This window comes from Mirounga leonina, unplaced genomic scaffold, assembly GCF_011800145.1.
Source record: "Mirounga leonina isolate KUSES-001 unplaced genomic scaffold, KU_Mleo_1.0 Mir_94, whole genome shotgun sequence".
Taxonomy (NCBI): domain Eukaryota; kingdom Metazoa; phylum Chordata; class Mammalia; order Carnivora; family Phocidae; genus Mirounga; species Mirounga leonina.
Genome location: NW_023270855.1, coordinates 53,662,743 through 53,682,211, shown reverse-complemented (window position 1 = coordinate 53,682,211; position 19,469 = coordinate 53,662,743). Strand labels below are relative to the sequence as shown.

Sequence of the window (19,469 nt, the reverse complement as noted above, 5' to 3'; positions counted from 1 at the left end):
CCAGGCCACCTTCCTACCTTAGTCCCCTGGGCTGCCCGCCCACCCCAGAGGGGCTTGGGACTCAGCAGCATCCTCTGCGGGTAAGTGGGGAGTCCCAGAGGGGTCATGGCGTGGCGATGAATAAAACAGGCAGGGAGCCACATGAAGGCTTCCTCCTGGGTGGGCCGCACACCGCCTCACACTCCCCTCTCACCCACAGATTCCTCGGGCTGGTGGAAAGGCCGGCTGCATGGCCAGGAGGGCCTCTTCCCAGGAAACTACGTGGAGAAGATCTGAGAGGGGGCCTGGATTCGGCCTCCTGCCTGCCTGCCAGGGAGCCAGGCCCTGCCGGCCAGGGCCTGGTTTTCCTTGGCCACATTAGCCAGAAGGTCCAGTCCTGGGGCCTCCAGCCCAGCCCAGCCCAGCCCAGGCCCTGGGTCTGGGTCTGGGGGTCACCACTGCAGCCACCCCAGGGCCCTGGCATCCCCCATGTCACACACCTCCTGTGTCAAACAGGGCTAACAGCAGAATCTACCTCCCAGCTGCCTTGTGAGTATAAATGAGTTGTGTCCTGTCGGCAAAGTGCCAAGCACAGTTGGGGGCACCTTGACAAGTGAGACTCCCCTTCTTCTGTCATCACTGAGGCAATAAACATTTGCCAGGTGAAAGTGTGAATTAAATTTACTGAGCGCTAACCAAACACTGAGGGAGAAGCCACAAATACCCCATTGCAGGTGCAAAACTGGGGGCCGGGAGAAGTTTTGTCACTTGCCCAAGATCCCACAGAGCCAAGCCTTGAACTCGTATATACCCCCACCCCACATCTCCCAAAGCTGGTGTTTGTCCCACTTGCCCACTCACCCACTCTTGGCCATTTGCATCCTGGCCTTCCTGCAGAAAATAGTCTGGTGGGTCCTGTTAGCTTTGAATCTGCAGCCCCCAAACCCATCCAGGACCTGACTGGACCCTGAGGAAGGAGGCAGGTCCCACATGGTCCTTCACAATCCAGCCTGGGCCACCCCTGGCCCCTGCACCACCACCCCCATGTCTGTGCTTTCTTAGCCCTCACTCACCTGGGGTCAGAACCAGTTCTGATATGTAAGGGCCCTGGCTTTCTGCATCTATTGTCATGGATTTAGGGGGTCAGCCTGGCCACTGGACTCCCCAGATGTTTCCAAGCCAGTGATGGAGCCTGAGCCTTTCAGAACTCCCTGCAGATGCAGCTGGAACTGCTGCGGATCCCGCCATGGTCTGAGCCTAAGTATTCCAACTTTCCAAACAGACACCCACTCTGGGCTCAGACCCTCAAAGAGCAGCCAGTCTGGGAGAGACACAGCCAAATTGGTGGGGTCAGGACTGGGCCAGAGAAGGGACAGGGGCTGGGGCAGGGGAAGGGGATGCAGAGAGAGAGTGGGCATTGCTGGAGGAGCCAAGAAGGAAGAAAAGGATTTGGGGTCAGCAGATCTTGACTCGGCAAACACCACATACAGCGATCCACGCTGTGACAGGAGAACTCCAAGCAGAGGTCACCTACCCAACTGGAGGATGGGAGATGAGGTATCAGAGAAAGACTGGCCAGCAGCACCTTCTGCAGGATCTGAACCCTCTCTCTTCTGTCCCTGCTTTGGGAAGCTGAGCGTGGCCAAAAAAAATCCCAAGGTTGCAACTGGGTCTCAACAACTCTTTTATTAGCCAATCATTACACAAAAGCATTTAACCAGTCCCTTGAATGTCCCTGGTTTCCTCCATCTCTGATTTTCGCCCCTCCACTGCCCAACCACCACTGTGCATGTCTCTCTCTGCAACACTTAGACATTAGGACAGGCTGGGGAAGAAGTGCATGAGCCACCAATCTCATCAACTGGGCGTTTCCTGGTGCTGAAGAGGAATTGGGGCTTCCACCTCCTTCCTCTCTCCTTGAACTCACCATGCACGCTGCCTGCCCCCTGACATTTTGGGGTACAGTCCCAGGGCCCCACTGCCATGGCAGTCACCCCATTTACAGGAAGTAGGGCTTTCTGGGCCTCACATCTAGGTTACAGCATCTTCAGACTGCAAACCTCAGAATCACCTTGGCCCTGCCTACTCCACAGCCCCACATCCTGTTGACTTATAGAATTTCTTAAGCCTGGCCCCTCCTCTCCCTTCCTTGGGTCCATGTCCTTCTGAGGCCTCACCCCACCCTTCCCCAGGTTGCACCAACCTCCCCTCCACACACAAACACACCTCCACCCTGCGTCAAACGATCCGGTTTTTTTTTTTTAGATTAATGAGTTTTTAACTGTATTAATGATAATCAAAACCACGTTTTTTTAAATTCAAACAGCACAAAGTATGAAAAGACAGTCTCTCCCTCACTTGAAAATATCTGTTCCCCTCCCCACTTTTTAAATGTCTCCTTCTAATGGTATTCTCCGCATATAAAGGCACATAGGTATATCTTATGTACACAGATGGAAATACACTGCACATAAAGTCTATACTTACTCAGAACTCAACAGACACCTCTTGAATGTTAAATAATGTATTATAGAGACCTGAGATCAAAGATCCACTTTACCATCCCCCCAACTGCCCATCCTCCAAACAACAGCCAAGAATCAGATGGTGGACCTACCCCTGCTAAAAATACATCAATGATGTGAATAAAAACCGCACTCCTCTCTATGGTTCATGAGGTCCTGTGTGACCTTCCCTGCACCAAGTTCACTTACTGACCTCCACACTCTGCCTCCACTCTGTTCCAGCAGTGAGCTGATCTCCTTACTGGTCCTTGAGAAGCTTGTCCCTCCCCACCTCAGGACATTTGCACAGCTATCCACTTTCCAGAGTCCCCTGACCTTCCATTTGCTCACTCCTTCCTGACCATCAGGTAACAGTTCAAAAGTCAACTCCAGAGAGACTTCTCTGCCTTCTGTGTGTGTTTTCCTTTGTAGCACTTAATATCCCTAAGGTGGTTTTCTGCATGTGTTGACTCATTGTCTGTTTCCCCCGTTTTAAAATGTGAGCAGGCCCCTGAGGGCAAGGATGTTTGTCCTGTTCCCCTCTGGGTCCCCAACGCCTCGCACACAGTAGGCGCTCAAGGAATGTCGGATGGATAGGTGACTTATTCCACGCGGGTCCAGCCAGGGGTCTCCATCCTTAGGCTACACCTGTCCGGAGGACAGACAACTTGCTTCCTGCCCCTGGCTATCACAGGGAGCCTATTCCAACTTCAGAACTCCGTGCATTGACAATGTTGACGATCACTCCCAATTTCTCTCCAAAAAGGCGGGCCAATCAACATCACCTCTTCAAAAAAGAGAGCGGCTGAGAGCTGGTGATGGGACGGGAGGGGATAAAGATACCCATTTAGCAGACGAGAACAGAGGCCCCGAAGGATTTTTCGCCAGGATCTCTGAGCACAGGGTCTTTAAAGGTGCACTCTTTGATAGGTCTGGGATTGCAAACCTGCAGCACCGCCTACAGAGCTCTCCTCCTGGAGGACCCAGACTCAGGCCCCGCCCCCTCGAGGGGCGCTGTGCGCAGGCCCTGCCCGCGCTCTCGCGAGATCTGGGAGGCGGAAAATGGCGTCGACGTGAGCGCGAGCCCGCGGCCGCCCAGGGAGTCGCCGCAGTCTCAGCCGGAGCCGCCGCAGCCGCAGGAATAAGAGGCTGAGCCGGGTCGAGGATGGTGAGCGCGGCGTCGGGGATGCGGGCGCGGCGAACCAGCGGGTACTGGCGGGGCGCGGCCCTGTCGCACGCGCACCCTCCGGCCGCCCCCGCCCCCACATCCGGGCACTCTCCCGTCGCTGGCTGTCACTTGGGGAACACCCCACCCCCGGCTTCCTGGCCCAGCTTCGACTGGGCCACGCCTACAGGACTCGGGCTCCGCCCCTGTTCCTTACACATCGGGGCCCCTAGGCCCTCCGGGTTCGACCGCACAGCTCGAGCCGGGCCGTGTATGTATTTCCGTCCGCAAACAGTCCACTTGATCCCTCTGGCCCCTCCAGCATGTTCCCAGCGGCGCCCTGTTCGGAGCCCCGTCTTTGTAACCTTCGTCCCGCCCACACCCCTTAGGCCACGCCCCTGCCGTGTAAGGGGCGTCCCACTGTCCCAAGTTAGGGACGAAGGACTGCTACGTTCATAGGAGTAATTCCTGACAGATACCCCCTTCTGCAATTGGGACACCCCCCGGCTCCCTCCCGGAGATTGGAACACAGGAGGCTCAATCCACCCTTATCCCCTGCCCTCCCCTGATGGTGACTCCTTAGGATGGGGGCTGACCAGGTGATTTCTCAAAGGCATTCGCTGCTTCAGGAATGTCCAAAGGTCTTGGCGGGGTGGGAGGGGTTCCCCTGGCTGGCCCAGAGGGGTTCTCCCTGCCTTTTCCTTCCACTAGGAGGAGGAACCCTCGGGGCCCAGCCCGGACATGCCGGCGGCTGCAGAGCCCAGCTTCAGTGAGACTGATAAGGAGGTGGTGTCCCCAGTTGTGGCCGCAGCAGCCACCTCCTCTTCCATGGGGGAGGAGCCAGGCCCTGAACGGGCAGCCACACCCCCATCGTGGGACCGAGGAGGGCCTGGAGGGACCCAGCAGGGTGCCCCCTCTGCCCCAGACAGTGTTCAGCCTGGTCCCGGATCCAGCCTTGGCCCCACCAGCACAGTCTCTGGGACCAGCGAGGACCTGAGGCCTCCCAGACGACGCCAACAACCAGGTGATATGTGATGGAGCCTTCTGGGGGTGGTCACAGGCCTTGGAACAATTGAGAGGAGTACAGAGTATCTCCAAACTTGGGCCCCATCAAGAGGGAATCACCATTTACTGAGCACCAAGTGTATGCCAGGCTGTGGCTACAGTGATGAGCCTGTCCTCTGGCAGCGCTGTCTGGTGGGGGAAGAAGATGGTAAAGGCCCTGGTAAGAAACCAGTAGAGTAATTCCAGCCTCATATATGCCTTTCTGGGGCAGAACTCTGGACAGCGTGGATGGGGGAAGAGTGGGTGACACCCCCCTTTCTGTGCATCCTGCAGGGAAGCAGATACCCTGCTCCAGCCCTGGCTGCTGTCTCAGTTTCCCCAGTGTTCGTGATCTGGCACAGCATCTGCGTACCCACTGCCCACCCACACAGTCCCTGGAAGGTAGGGCCAGAGTAGGTGGTGCGGAGGCAGTTTGGGGTGGGAGGCAGGCAGAGCCTCCAGGCCGGCCTTGGCCACCCCTCTCCACTCTGTCCTTCATCCCTGCCCTGCCAGGCAAGCTCTTCCACTGTTCCGCCCTAAGCTGCACCGAGACCTTCCCCAGCATGCAGGAACTGGTGGCACATGGCAAGCTGCACTACAAACCCAACCGCTACTTCAAGTGAGACCCTTACTATCCCGACTTCCACTGGTGCTCCGTGATCAGGCCTCTGGCAGCTCCTTCCACCCCTGATTTGATTGCCACTATCTGGGGGGTCCTTCCTGGTCGGGGGGGGGGGGGGAGGTGGTGAGTCTGGCAGTGGGCGTGGCCTCGGGCAAGCCCTGCCCTTACCTGCCCAAAAAGAGAGACTGGTTACTGGAACGAGTCCCAGAGACCCGGAGGGCGGAGCTCGGAAAGGGCGGGGCATACGTGGTGCGTCTCCGCCCAGTCCCTCCTGACCTCCCTAGAAGAAAACTGGCCGTCTAAGTCAAAATTGAGACTTCCTTCCTCGTTTTCCCAGGGCAAGGACCCGGAGGGGTCCGGAAGGGTCGCTGCCACATTTGGGGGCGCTTAGAGCAAGCTTCCCCCCGCCCCGCAAGTGGGGAATCTGTGATTTGGGCCTTAGGCTCCCTTACTTACCACCCTCGCGCCGCGCCTCCCCAGGTAGCATCGGATAGGCCCTACCCTCGTCCCCCAAGAGACCCAGCCCAGCCCTGTGCCTGCCCCCAGGTGTGAGAACTGCCTCCTGCGCTTCCGCACGCACCGCTCGCTCTTCAAGCATCTGCATGTTTGCGCCGAGCATGCGCAGAGCCCAGCCGCGCCGCCACCCCCAGCCCTAGACAAGGAGCCACCGGCGCCCGAGCGTCCCCCGGAGTCCGACACTGTGTCGGCGCCGGGCCTGCCGTTCCCGCTGCTCGAGCCCTTCACGACCCCCGCCCCTGCCCCCACCGGGCCCTTTCTGCCCTACTTGAACCCCGCGCCCTTTGGCCTAAGTCCCCCACGCCTGCGCCCCTTCCTGGCCGCGGCGCCCGGGCCGCCCGCCTCCAGCGCCGCAATCTGGAAAAAGAGCCAAGGTGAGTGTGGGAGCAGGGCCGCCCGAAGGGTGAGCTGGGCTCACCCAGACTTCTGACCTTCACCCGCCCGTTTATCTCAGGTGCCGGCGGCAGCCCGCGAAGACCCCAGGGCGGCTCCGACGCGCCCTCAGGTGCGTGCAGGTGACCACCAGGGAGGGGTGGAGGGGATTTTTCTGTCCTGCGCCCTGCTGGGCCCAGGGGATGCTGGGAGGCAGCGTTGCCCGCCCCTTCCCAGGTGGCCAGAGCTGCCACCCCCGAAATACACGATTTTTGCCTTAAAAATTGTTGGCCCCTGAGCCTTCATCTGCGCCGGCGTTTCCGTGTAAAACCCGCGCCCGCTTCACAAGTCCTTTCCCCCTGCGGTGGTTCCAGGGATAGGAGTGGGGGATTCGGATAAGTCAAGTTTAGTGCCCCCCCCCCCCCAATTACAGGAGGGAACACGCTCGGGAGCAATGGATCAGCCAGGCCAGACCAGCCAGGTGCTCGGGAGCTGATGGGGAGGCGGGGAAAGGTCTGACCCGCACTCGTCCACGTCCACCGTCCCTGGGAGTGGCCGGGACTGACGGGGTCCCGCCTGCCCGCAGGGCACGCGGCCCCGAGCCGCATCGTGTGGGAGCACACGCGCGGCCGCTACTCGTGCATGCAGTGCGCCTTCTCCACGGCCTCGCGGCCCGCCATGACACTGCATCTGGAGGACCACCGGCCCATCGCCCCCGCGGCCCCGGGGCCCGGGCAGCCGCGCCCCGACGCGCCGGCGGGTAAGGCGGAGGAGCGCTCCGGGGGGGAGGGCGGGGGCCCCGAGGCGAGGGGCGGGGCCGAGGCTCAGGCGCCCCCTCCTCTGCCCCACCCAGACCCGGTCCCGCTTGCACCCAAGGTGTCTCCGCTGCTGTCAGAGGGGGAGTGTCCGGTTTTCTCGCCGTTCTGAATCCCGCCGCGGGGGGGGGGGGGCGGGGGGAGGAAGGGGGGGACTGGACTGTAGGATGCGGGTAGTTTTGTAATTTTAATGGGACTTAAGATGGAGGGGGTGGGGAGGCAATAAAGCAGGCGCGATGAGCCAGCCCGTGCTGTGTCTGGGTCCCTTGCCCCTCCGATGCACAGCCGGCCGGTCTAGCAGTCCTGGGGTGCTCACACCCTGAGAGGGGACAAGCCTCCCCTCAACCTCACTACTCCCCTGTCACTTTAACAACTGGGACCCAGGTCTCCAGCCCAGTGCTACCCTATCCAGCTGTAGTTGGGGCTGCCAGTGCCTCTTGTCCCATTTCCAGAAACCAGATGGGATGGAAACATCGCTTTTATTTAAGGAGTCCAGGAGTCAGTAAGACAGGGGGTCCTGAGAAAGTGCTGGGGCTGACCCTGCTGGAGGCGCCCCCCCTCCGTAATCCTGAAGCCAGTGCAGACTCGCAGGTGGCAGGGTTGAGGTGCTGGTGCCAGGGCCCCCAGGGGCTCTGGTTTTGTCTTCGTCACTGTCTTCCAGACCTTCATCCTTGGCTGCCTGCTTTCACTTCTGTCCCGATGTGGGCTCTGAGGAGGAGGGTGGGTCAAAGCCAGCCCTAGGGAGCCTGGGCTCCCTCCCTCCTCACCCCTCCCCTCTCTGTCCTCCAGCCATGAGGATCTCCTTTTCCCTTCTGTCATGGGAAATCGGTCCTGGGTCAGGGTTCAAAATTTGGGGCCACACTGCTGTCTCAGCCCTGTTGTCACCAAACCCGGTGGGCCAAGCCTCCTGAACGTGGAAGTCGACGCATGCTGTTGGCAGCCACCCCTCGGAAGCTAGTTTTACCTCCTGCATCTTGCTCCCTTCCAGCCCCAGGGTCCCCTAGCCTAGGCCCCTGACCCTCTTCCCCCTCCTCAGGTACCTGAAGCAACCCTTCCTGCCCTTCCCCCCAGTTTGACCACCACAGAAAATGGGTCTGTTCCCATTACTGCCTGGTAGTGGAGACCTTGTTCTAATAACCTACAGGGCTCCATCTTGAACGTCCCCACCCCCTCCCTCATCCCTCTCATCATCCTCCTCTTCCTGGGGAACACAGACCGTCTATGAGCAAGAACTCCCCAGCCTCCTTGCAGTTGAACAGCTCCAAGCTCCAGGGGCCCTTCTGCTTTTCCTGAAAGGGGAGCGCTGATCTGAGTGCCCTTAGGACCGGCCCACCTGCACCCAGGGGCCCACCCGCGGGGCTTCAGGACTGCAGTCATTGCCGAGTTGAAGCTGAGACTCAGCTGGCTCAGGCCAGGGGTCTGTTCTGCCAGCACCTCCGGGCCCGTGCTGAGGCAGGTATTGCTCAGCACCCACTGTCGGGCCAACAGGGCCATCAGGGGACCTTGGGGCTTCAGGCCCCCTGAGCTTTCCTCTTCCCAGCCAGGAGCCTTGGAGCTAGGACTTTGTGACCCTGGAGAAGACTCAACCTCCCTGCATCTCACTTTGCTAGTCCTTAAGATGGGTGTCAGGATGCTTACCCTCTGGAGTCCTTGTGAAGATTCAAACAGGGACTGGGGAGAGAGGATGGGGGCCTGAGAAATGTTTGTGGTGATTCACATCCCCCTGGCTACCAAGCCCATGGCTGCCTGGAACACCCCCCAACAAGGAACTCAGGAAGGAAGTGGGGTGGGATCAAGGGGCCCATTTTACAGCTAAAGGTGAGGCTAGGAGGGTAGGATGACTGAGCCAAGCCCAGCTCCAGTCCCCTCACTGATTCTGTACCACCCTAGAAGCTGGGAAAGGTTCCCATCTGTAAGAAAACCCAGGCAGTGAGGCCCAAATGGCACCTCCCCTTTTCCCACATCTCCAGGGACAGGGTTCAGGGTTCCCTCTCCCCCAGGACCCCAACCTGTCTCCCAAGGTGTCAGAGGCCCTTCCCCCATCAGGCCCCCTCATTCAGCCACCCCCAAATCCAGGCAATGCCACTTCCCAGTCTGTCAGGACCTTTCCAGAGAGTCCCAGAGCCAGGATCTTGGCCCAGGTACCCCACCCCACCCCATCACCCATGCAACAGCTTCTACCAAGGAGACCGTGTCCCCTGCCCTCCCCCGGCCCAGCACCTGAAACTGCCCAGAGGCCTAAGGAGCTGGATCATGACCTGGCCTAGGCACCCTGCTCACTCCAAAAGCAACTTCCTACCCTTGCCCCCTCCCAACTCATGTCCAACTTTTTCAGCTTAACTGGGAAATCTGCTCCCAGTGTCTCTCCCGGGCTTCCGCAGCCCCTGCCCTCCCTCTGGCCAAAGTGATCCCTCAGAGGGCCCCCCTTCCCCTGACTGCAAAAAGCCTGACCGCCAAGTCTCCTTTCGGCCTCAGCTCCGCCCAGCAGAGGGCGCCCAGGAGTGTCAAGTCTTGAAGGGAGATGGAAGGACCAGCCAGCGGATCAGGGCAGTCATCCACTTTGCCCAGCTGGCCCAATGGGGGGCTGGTTGATAAGAGACTGCAGGTTTGCGCTGAAGAGGCCGAGCCTCTCCAGGCAGCTTACGTCAGCTGAGTCCGGCCATGTACCCGTCCGGCAGTTGTCCAGCACCAGCCCCATCACCACCAGACTGGGAGAGGGAAAATAAGGCTCCTGGGTGCACGTCCCAGAGCCCTGCCTTTGACCTGGACGTGAGCACCCCCATCCCAGGACCCCAGCTCCTCTGTGCGCCCCTTGACCCCTAGGATTGGCTGCCCACGTGCTCAGTCCTCGACTGCGTGCACTTGGACCACATGTGGCTGAGCGTGGAGACCACCACCGTGTCTGTCCCCCAGCCATGACCAGGGCAACCAGGTGCATGCCCCTGCTCTTGCGCCTGCTCTGGCTCACCAGCCCCCCATGTGCTCAGAACCCCGGGACCCCTCCTTAGCCCATTGTTCCACAGGCTCCTGAAGCGAACACCTCCCCACACTCCCCACCCCCACCCCCACTGAAACCCCAAGGCAGACCCTGGCCCGGGCTCACTTCAGGCTTCAGGTTCCTCAACTCCATCTATGGAACCTCCTGCCCAAATTCATGGCCACACTTTGCAGTCCAGCCCAGAGCCACCCGGAAGGCTCTAAACACAAAGGGGAGTGGAGGGGGGGCGGGAGGGAACACCTCCTGGGGACCGTGGGGGAATAGGGCTTGCCAGGATGGGACCCTCCAAACTGCGAGTTCCAGGCCATGGGGAGGTGGTTCACATGGGGTGGCTGGCCTTGGAGCCTGGGAAGTCACCAGCTTGTCACCAGCGTTCAGTCCTTTAGCTTACTTTGATTGGGCACCTACTGTATGCTCTTGGCCAATAATCACTTGTTTCATTCATTCATTTCCCTCATTCACCAAACACTGGGTCAGTCAGCCTGTGACCAGCCTGTGCTGGCTGGTCCCAAAGACCCAGGGAGGACCCACTCTCACCATCCCTGGTCTCCCAGGACTCCTGTTCCAAGGGGAACCCACATCTGGGAATGTGACCCAGGGTGCATGCCTGCTAGTGCAGGGATGGGGATGGCAGGCACAGAGGCTCCAGAATCCTCAAGCTGTGCCTCTTAAAAGTGGACACAAACAGGCAGAGTCCTTTCCGACTGTGCGGTCTGTGGCCTTCATGGCAGGGTGGTAATGAACAGCTCCAGCTGGGAATGCAGTGTCCTCAAGACAGACTGGATCCTTCTACACCCTCGCTACTCCAGGGCATCACCTGGGATCTTTAGAAATCTGAGGCTCCACCACAGACCTGAGGCAGAACCTGCACTTTAATGGGGTCTCAGGGTGACTCGTGGGCACATGAGAATCACCCTCAGAGTGTTTAAGAAATCCCCAGGCTCAGGGCACCTGGCTGGCTCAGAGGAGTAGGAGTCTTGATCTCGGGGTTGTGAGTTCAAGCCCCGAGTTGGGTGTAGAGGTCACTAAAAAAAAAAAAAGAAAAATCCCCAGGCTAGGGCCAATTAAGTCAGAATCTCCAGGAGCTTCCTTCCATCTTTTCGTAAACTCCTAAAGCTATTTCCATGTATAGCTAAAACTTGTCAGGGCTCTGCACTCTCCCTTTGTGTCCAAAGTCACTGACCTCCTACAGACCAAGTCCTGTGGTTAGGGCTCGCCTCTATCTGGCTGGGCCTCACACCCCCACAGCGCTAGTTCGGCCCACCCCCTTCGCCCCCTCTTCACTGCTCTCCCTGCTGTCTCCATTTTCTCCCCTGGCCCTCAGACTCCCTCCCTCCCCAGGGTGGGGGAGGGCAAGGCCTTAGCTACTACCCACCCAACCCACCCACCCCCAAATCTGCCATCCCAGCTAGGCCCTCTGCCCCCCACAGCTGTCCACGACCCATGTGACATCTGCCTCTATAATAGGGAAGTCCTGCTCAGAGCTGAGAATCTGACAGTGGGGAAGTGTGGAAATGAGGCAGGCAGATGAGGAAACGAGCCGGCAGAAGGGCCTCACCCATCACGCTCTCCGAACTCCTGAGTCTCCTGGCCCAGAGCTGACCATGCCCCTTACCCCCAGAGAACTCCCCCTCCCAAGGAGGCCCTCCGGGCCTGGCACGGAGTCCTCCCTGGAGACCAGAAGTCAGCCACCCCCAGAAACACAAACAACTGGTGGCCACATTGGGCATGTGCTCACAGCCGATGCACGAAGCATGGAGACCATGGAGACAGTAGCAGGCAGGACAGGAACTCAAGTGCCAGGCAGGATCTGGGGACAGGCAGGGGCTGTCTCCGCCTCCTTTTCTTCCTCCTGTGTCCTCCCCACCCCGCCAGCATCCCCCACCCCCGTGGGGCCCGGGGAGCAGAAGCCACAGTCACTTCCTGAAGGCACCGGCCCAGCTCAGGTCCCACTTGCCCTGTGGCCCATCACCCGCCTGCAAGCATGGTGAGTGAACCCCCAACCCTAGGAGAGCCCCCTCATCCCCCAGGAAATGGCAAGGACCATCACAAAGGCCCAGAGGTGGGAAGCAGCCAGGATGCATCACTGGGACAGCTGGGGCCCCAAAGGGCCTGTGGCCCAGGCTGGGGCTGGGACTTTAATAGGGGGAACAGGCAGATGGCCCAGACTACTCTCCTCCCAGGTCAGCCATGAAGAGCAGCAACCTGGGGACAGGAGGCCAGGGTGAACACAGGGGCTTCCTGCGGGTGACAAAGTGGGTCATGTACCCGCCACCCACCCCCCACCCCAGTAGTCACCCAAGACATGACCTGCTGACCCTGATTTCTCTGGTCCTGTGGGTGACCCCGGAATCCTTCCCCCAACCCACCTGGAGCGGGGCTTTAATAGAGGCATTTCAGGCCCCAGGCGGGGATCACTACCTTTCCTCGTTCTCTGGGTGGGGCACAGACAGGAGCACAGTCTCCACGGTTCTGCCCTTTCCCCCTCCCCAGTCTCCTAGGGTCCAGGTGAAGCCAGGCTTGGGGGCCTGCAGTGGGGCCCCCTGGTCAGAGCAGGCCTGGCCTACTTGTGCACCCGCCCGTGTCTGTTACGGAGAGCATGGGGCCGGTCGAGATGGTACCTGGGACGGACTAGGTGTGCCACAGACGGTGCACAGGCCTGACCGGGCCGCTGCTTGGGCCGGCTTGCCGCTTCTCCTGGGTGTTCTCGACTGTGAGTGCCCTGACCGTCAACAAGGGTGTCTGGGACCATGAGACTCTGAGCCCACATCTGCCTCCAGGTCTGTGTCTCTCCACGTCTTTCTACATGAGTCTGTGACAATCAGACTGGACGTGGCTGAGTATACACCTTTGTATCCTGTATATTTCAGCAAGTATCTACTGAGCACCAACAGTGTGCCATGCACTGGGAGGACAGCAATGAGTGAGCCAAGTCGCTGACCTTCCACAGGGGATAGGGGGGCAGAGAGAACAAACAAGCCACGGCACATTTGTGAAACCGTATAAAATAAACTGTATGATACATAGTGGCAGGTACTGAGAGAAAAAAAGTAGGTTGGGGAGATTGGAGAGTTCTGCAAAGGGGAAATCAATTTTTTTTAAATGAGGGTGGTCTGGGAGGAAGGCCTCTCTAATAAAGTATCAGCAGAGACCTGGAGGTGGAAGAGGCAAGGGCCGGACAAAGGCCCAAGAAAGAGGGGTTGGGGGCGGGGGGAGAGCAGGGGAGAGGCGGAGGCCAGGCCCAGGTAACTGGGTAAGGGAGGCAGATTGATGGTTTAAGGCTTTCATGAGATCTTTAGCTTTTACCATGGGGAAATGAAGCATTGCCACATTTTGAGCAGAGGGGCTTCCTGCAGCTGCTGTGGGGGAGGGTCCTGGCCAGAACGGGGGTGCAGGGGGCAGAGGGGGAGGCAGAAGACGGGGGGGCAGGAGACCGGGGAGGAGCCTGGGTTCCTCCAGCCAGCATGACAGTGGTACAGGCAGTGAGAAGTAGCTGGATTCTGGATGTATTTTGAAATCAGAACAGAAGGCACTAGGGATGTGGAGCATGAAAGCACAGGGTATCTCAAGGACACTTAGAAGGCACCATCAACTGTGGAAGCAGAGGCTATGGGGGAGTATTGGGAGCCTGGGTCCTGATGGGGGTGAGGTTGGGGGCATACGCAGTGCCTAAGTGGAGAGGTCAGGACTCCAGGGAGCCTGGAGACAAAGGTGGAAGGCCCAGCCAACAGGAGAGGGAGCCAATGACAAAGGGTGGCAAAGAGGAGCTAGGAGAACCCTTATGTGAGTCTCTGCCTGACTGGCTCCATGTCCCTTAGGGGAGCCATCAGGACTTCCGGAGCCTTCAAGCAAAGTTCCAGGCCTCTCAGCTTGAGACCAGCGAACACCCCAAAAAACCCCCGAAGCCTGAGTTCAACAAACTTCTAAAGAAGTTTCCACCACCTGAGCTAAGCGAGCACCCCAGGAAGCCCCTGCAGCCCAGCTGCACTGATCTGCCCAAGAAGCCCCCCAAACCTGAGCCAAGTGAACCCTCCAAGAAGTTCCCACAGCTCCAGGCCCCTCAGAAAGCTTTGCAGCCTGAGCCTGTGGCCGGCCACCCTGCCAAGCCCCCGCCAGAGCCCCAATCCAGCGCCTTCCCCAAGAAGCGCCAGCAGCCTGAGCCCAATGAGGCCACCCCAAACCCCTCCCAGCCTGACTTCGGCACCTTTCCCAAGAAGCCCCCGCAGCCCGAGTTCAGTGTGCATCCCAGAAAACCCCCGCAGCCTCAGGCTGGTGGCCTCCCTAAGAAATCTCTGCCACAGCCTGAGTTTAGTGAGGTCCCTCAGACACCCCCCTGGAAGCCTGAGTCCAGTGAGCCCCACCCCCACTCCTCACAGCCCAATTTCAATGCATTTCCCAAAAAGATCTCAGCCCCTCAGCTGAATGACCTCCCCAAGAAGCTCCTGCACCCTGATTTTGGTGACCTCACCAGGAGGTCCTCAGAGCCTGAAGTCCGTGTGTTTCCCAAGCGGCCACGGCAGTCTGAATTCAAAGCACCCTCCAAGAAGCCCCTGCAGCCTGAGCTGGGGAGCCTCCCCAGAGTGTCCTCGGAGCCCGAGTTTGGCCTGCTCCCCAAGAAGTTTCTGCAGCCCGAGTCCAGTGCTCTGCCCAAGAAGCACCTGCACGCGGAGTTCTTTGGTGATCTCCCTAAAAAGCCCCCCCTTCCTGGCTCTGTTTCGGAGAGCTCACTTCCCGCTGCTGTCACTGCCTCCCGCCCCAGGCTCCCACTCAGCCCTGGCTTTGGAGCCAGGCAGCAGAGGTCAGGAGTTCCCGTTCACAGTGGAGGGTCGAGGCTGGGCCTCAAACCCAGCTACCCACCCCGGCGGAGGCCTCTGCCCCCAGTCAGCAGCCTGGGACCCCCTCCAGCCAAGCCGCCGCTGCCTCCTGGCCCCAGGGATGTCCAGAACTTCCGGAGAGCCACAGCCGCAGGTGGGTCAGGGCAACCCAGGCAGAAAGCTGGGGAAGAGGCTCCCTGGCAGGGCCTGCCTCCCTCCTGCTCTCATCCCTCCACAGCTCTGAGGAGGACCCGTTCTTCTGCTGGGATCCACTCCCAGGCCCGACAGACTGAAGACATCCCGCAGTGAGTGTGGGGAGTAAGCGGGCCCTGGCGCAGGTCGAAGGCTTGGAAGAGGCCCCTATCTCGGGTATTCCCGCAGGGACCAGGACGAGGCCTACGAGCTGTATGACGACGTGGAGCCCATGGACAGCCCCAGCCCCAACGGCAGAGGTTTGTTGGTGGTGGGGCTGAGCTCTCAGTCAGACCATCCTGCCCAGGCCCCTCGGGACCATTCATTGCAAGGGCATATTCTGCCATGCTGCTGGTGTGAAGCCAAGGGACAATCCATCTCCCTGGCAGTGCCAGAGGAGAAAGTAGAGGGCAGGAAGGGCCTTTCAGAAAAGTCCTACCAGTTCCTGATGGGCAGAACAGGAGGAGGTAGGGCACCCTAAAGGCCAACAGCCAGTGAGCATGGTGTGGCCTAGGCAGGGGGAGGGGGTAGGGTGGTGGGAGAAGGTGTGAAAGAGCAGTGGAAGGATCAGGAAGTGGACTTGGTGGCATGTGATGCAGGGGTGAGCGGGAGCAAGCCAGCTCATGACATGGATGAGGCCCAAGTTTCAAGCCTAACGCCTGGGCGCAGACTGGAGGTATCCCTGAGTCGGGGACAAGGTTTCAGCTTCCACAGCAGACCTGTTGTGTTGGAGGTGCTTGCTGGATGTCCAGGTCGGACTGGGGCCTGAACTCAGGCATGGGGTGGAGACAAAGACCCCTGAGCCTGTAGTCCTAGACACTCTGTGCTCTGGGGTTCCTAAAGACCCTTTTCTTCCTCTCTTCTTCCAAGCATCTGCTCCTGGAGAGCAGGGCAGTGGCAAAGCAGACATGTCTCCAGCCCAGCTGCAGGGTTAATGCCTTTACCAATTTTGAGTGGGGAAAAAAAAAAAAAGTGACTTTTATGCAAGCCCTGTACGTGACCATCACTGAACATGCACAACCGCCCCCGCCCCCACGGCAACAGCTGACCCCTTGTCCCCGACAGGCTTCAGGTGGAAGCCTGAGGACCCGAGAAGCAACTTGCCCAAGCCCTGTGCTCCCAGACTGTTTCCTGGCCCCATCTCTGGAAGGGCTTCCTACAGGGGAACCTTTTATTAAGGGTGCCTTTGGGATGCTCCCGCTTCCCACCCCCCGCCCCTGCACCAGATCTGCTGCCTCTACTACTCTTCCTGAGCCCCTTCTGCTTCTCCTGGGCTTTCCTCAGGGGCTGCTTGCAACACCCTCTGTTAGCAGAGCTTCCTGACAGGGCTCCTCCTGCTTCCGCTCTGGTGAGGCTCTTGTGGCGGGGTCTGGGGGCCACTCTTGGGGCCACGGACATGGAGAAAGGCAGTAACTGGCCCACCCCTTCCCCAATCCCAAACAGACCAGGAACATCCCCACCTCTGCTCACTGTCCCTGCCCATGGACAGTCGTCTCCCCATTCCATGCCAGTCATTCTGCAAGACTCTAATCAAATGCACTTCTCAAATCTCTCCCTTCTTGAAACACTATGTGGGCCCTCACTGGTAGTACGGATTGTCCCAAAGTTTGCCCAAGTCTAACCGCCCACTCGGCCCCACTCCAGAGGTTCTTTGCACCGCTGGGGGCTCCCCTGGAAAGGGCTAAGGCCACCAGACCTAGCTCTTACCCAGGATTTCAACAGGTCCCCCTCAGAGCCTGCCTTACCTGCGTGGCCTGATTAGGGTCACAATGCCAGAAATCCGGGCCGCAGGTATGCCAAGTCTGCCCTGCACCATGGCGCCCGGGGGCGTGCTCTACACTGTGCTGGGTTTGCAGGGGCCCTAGGGTGCCTCTGGGAGAAGGGGAAGCAGCCAGAGGGAAATGTCCTGGGTGAGACTGTAGATGGCACCGTCACATCTGAGCACCAGGCCGAGGCTGGAGTCTGGTGCAAAAAGTTGGGGGCTTCATGTTCTGGATCCTTCACTCAACTGGTATTCACGAGGCTCTCGCCGTAAGCCAAACCCTGGCCAGCAGAATCCTCCCTGGAAGGCTGGCAGTTTGCCAGGAAGTCAGCCCTCACCAGGCAGACCCCTCACAATTTGGTCTCAGCACCAGCCAGGCCAGTCCAGGAACCCCACCCCACCCCACCAGCCCCTACTCAGACACCCATTTCATCTGCTCTAAGAAATGTTTTTGCCTTATTTTTGACCCAGAACCCATGACAATTCCCAGAAGCCAACCTACTCTAGGAGACAGACATGAAATGGCCTCAAAATCCTGCAAATAAAGCCGCCTGTATCATTTCCAGCCAGATGACCTTGGAGCAGGATTGCTTTACCACCCAGAGCCTTTATTTCCCTCATCAATGAGCTGGGAATGACAGTATTGCCTACTACCCTAAGTAATAAGGTTGCTGTGAGGGCTGAAATGAGTTACTCTAGTAAACAGTTTCTGCCATGCCTGCCATGCAGTAGGAGTTACGAAAACAAGAGCCAATCCACTAGAACTCACAACCCAGGAGAAAGGCCTAGGGAGAAGATGGGCAGGTGGGCAGGGTGGGGTTTGGGAGGGGGTGGATGTCCTGAGAACTGACCCAGGGAAAGCTCATTCAAGATCAAGCCACCAGTGTCGAGAGGGAGGCTGAGCCAACGGTCCCTGCCCTAACTCAGCGCTCTGACTGCTCCCAGATGACGTGCCATCTACCCAGCAACCCCCCAGGCCACCACAAGATCCAGAACTCAGGTACCACAGGGCAAAGGGCATGTAACACAGAGGGGCTGAGCTCTGGGAGGACACGGAGGGGGCCCCTGAGGAGCACATCTTCCTCAGGAGCATCCAATTCCTCAGGAAGGAGAAGGCCCCCCAGCCACAGCAGTTGCCACCCGCAGACCCAAAGACCCTGAAGCAGATCCGGAAGGCAGAGAAGGCCGAGAGGGAGTTCCGGAAAAAGTTCAAGGTGTGAACACCAGAATCCTTGAAACAAGAGCCCTGGAGTTTTGGGCACAGCCCCAACTGACCAAATTCAATCCTCAGAAAGACGGGGTTCCTGGGGTGAAAGCACAAAACAAAAGCTCTAACATATCCCTCCCCAGTTTGAGGGGGAGATAGTGATTCAGACAAGGATGATGATCGATCCCAACGCCAAGACACGTCGTGGGGGTGGCAAGCACCTGGGGATCCGGCGTGGGGAGATCCTGGAGGTGATCGAGTTCACCAACAAGGATGAGATGCTGTGCCGGGACACCAAGGGCAAATGTAAGTCAGACAGACCAGGAAGTCCTAGGGAAACAGGCTACCACCAAGGCTGGGAGCTTACCTATCCTACTTTCTTTGCAGATGGCTACGTGCCCAGAACAGCTCTACTGCCCCTGTGAGTGCTGGCCCTGACTAGGGGTGATGGGGAGGGCGGGGTGGTCAGTGGGCCAAGGTGACTCTTACTGACCCAACTGTGCTCTCTGCCAGGGAAACGGAGGTGTATGACGATGTTGGCTTCTGGGGTATGTAGATGCTCTGGGTAGGCTGGAAGGGACCAGAGGTAGGCTGGAAGGAGGTAAACCCCTCACCCCGTTTCCCTGAGGGCTGCTCATTATCCGCTTACGGGGAGAGGAGTCACTGCAAATCACCCTTCCTCGGCAGACCCTCTGGAGAGCCGACCATCCCCCCGGGAACGGTAAGGCCCACAGGTGTGGGTACCCAGGACAACCGGCCAGCCCAGCCACCCACTAATCCAGGAGTCTTGGATCCCAGATTGGCAGTCACAGAACCACCCAGGCTCATGCCTGCCTACATACATGAACCACATAAAGCTCCTACTGAAAGTGATTCCTGCTTCTTGTCTTTTCTCTCCCTCCTGATTGGCACACAGTGGAGTCATGATCAAACACTTGGGGGTCTGCGAGGTCGACCCCATCCCTCCACGGTCTCACCCCTCAGGGAGAAACACGAGGAGGAGGAAAGTGTGGCAGGGAGAAGGTGGCAAGGCTAGGACCCCACAACCAAACGTGACAAGCAGTGGCGGCAGCTCCGCACAAGCTGCAAATAGCTGTGTAGCCCAAGCGGACCTACGTATGAATGAGATCACATCTTGGGAGAGAAAAGGGAGGGGTGACCCAGTTCTGACAGAGCCCAGGTATCACGGTCAGCCTAAACCGCTAGAGTTCTAAATATGCTCAGAAACTCGCACCCTCCTCAGTCTGTTACTGTAGCAAAGAAAAGCTGCTATGGACTGAAAGTATATGCCCCCCACCCCCCACAAGCACAGACAATTCCTCTGTTGAAAGCCTAACGCCCAATGTGATGCTGTCTGGGGGGTGATTACTGCCTTTATAAAAAAAGAGGCCCAAGAACGTTCCCCTGCCACTCCCACCATGTGAGATCACAGCTAGGAAGTACCATCTATAAACCAAGATCAGGTTCCCTCACCAGACA

The 19,469-nt window shown here is 58.8% G+C and overlaps 4 protein-coding genes across 15 annotated transcripts in view; 3 read left to right on the top strand and 1 right to left on the bottom strand.

Moving 5' to 3' along the window:
- The window catches only part of MYO1F (myosin IF), a 33,187-nt gene extending 32,690 nt beyond the window's left edge, over positions 1-497 (top strand). The window contains exon 28 of the mRNA XM_034998223.1: positions 200-497. Coding sequence (XP_034854114.1) covers positions 200-276 — 77 coding nt within the window. The 3' untranslated portion in view covers positions 277-497. The remainder of the gene's footprint in view (positions 1-199) is intronic.
- The window catches only part of HNRNPM (heterogeneous nuclear ribonucleoprotein M), a 111,602-nt gene that overhangs the window by 50,623 nt on the left and 41,510 nt on the right, over positions 1-19,469 (bottom strand). The gene's annotated exons all lie outside the window — the stretch shown is intronic.
- Positions 3,534-7,146, top strand: ZNF414 (zinc finger protein 414). 7 transcript variants are annotated; one of them, XM_034998259.1, is made up of 9 exons: positions 3,542-3,651; positions 4,124-4,247; positions 4,360-4,672; positions 4,987-5,094; positions 5,206-5,311; positions 5,861-6,204; positions 6,285-6,335; positions 6,636-6,683; positions 6,789-7,146. In XM_034998259.1, the coding sequence occupies exons 2-9, from the start codon at positions 4,233-4,235 to the stop codon at positions 7,127-7,129; spliced, it is 1,326 nt and encodes a 441-aa protein (XP_034854150.1). In that variant the 5' UTR covers positions 3,542-3,651; positions 4,124-4,232; the 3' UTR covers positions 7,130-7,146. The 7 variants fall into 7 exon arrangements, with proteins under 7 accessions (XP_034854151.1, XP_034854155.1, XP_034854150.1 ...); XM_034998262.1 differs by lacking the exon at positions 3,542-3,651 and having other exon boundaries at positions 3,663-4,247; positions 6,789-6,962; positions 7,056-7,146; XM_034998260.1 differs by lacking the exon at positions 4,124-4,247 and having other exon boundaries at positions 3,534-3,651.
- Positions 10,366-18,863, top strand: PRAM1 (PML-RARA regulated adaptor molecule 1). 6 transcript variants are annotated; one of them, XM_034998255.1, is made up of 10 exons: positions 10,366-12,002; positions 13,834-14,983; positions 15,068-15,134; positions 15,211-15,281; positions 17,729-17,783; positions 17,889-17,997; positions 18,134-18,296; positions 18,378-18,411; positions 18,504-18,538; positions 18,678-18,863. In XM_034998255.1, the coding sequence occupies exons 1-10, from the start codon at positions 12,000-12,002 to the stop codon at positions 18,713-18,715; spliced, it is 1,725 nt and encodes a 574-aa protein (XP_034854146.1). In that variant the 5' UTR covers positions 10,366-11,999; the 3' UTR covers positions 18,716-18,863. The 6 variants fall into 6 exon arrangements, 5 of the variants coding, with proteins under 5 accessions (XP_034854146.1, XP_034854144.1, XP_034854145.1 ...); XM_034998253.1 differs by having other exon boundaries at positions 13,834-15,134; XM_034998254.1 differs by having other exon boundaries at positions 13,834-15,134; positions 18,504-18,576.

What these genes read in the sequence shown, in the direction of transcription:
- ZNF414 (XM_034998259.1), top strand. An exon ending in ACCCACACAGTCCCTGGAAG is followed by an intron (nt 5,095 to 5,205) that starts GTAGGGCCAGAG and finishes CTGCCCTGCCAG; the next exon opens with GCAAGCTCTTCCACTGTTCC. An exon ending in CGGCTCCGACGCGCCCTCAG is followed by an intron (nt 6,336 to 6,635) that starts GTGCGTGCAGGT and finishes CCCCAATTACAG; the next exon opens with GAGGGAACACGCTCGGGAGC.
- PRAM1 (XM_034998253.1), top strand. An exon ending in CCGGGACACCAAGGGCAAAT is followed by an intron (nt 18,297 to 18,377) that starts GTAAGTCAGACA and finishes CTTTCTTTGCAG; the next exon opens with ATGGCTACGTGCCCAGAACA. An exon ending in TGACGATGTTGGCTTCTGGG is followed by an intron (nt 18,539 to 18,677) that starts GTATGTAGATGC and finishes CTTCCTCGGCAG; the next exon opens with ACCCTCTGGAGAGCCGACCA.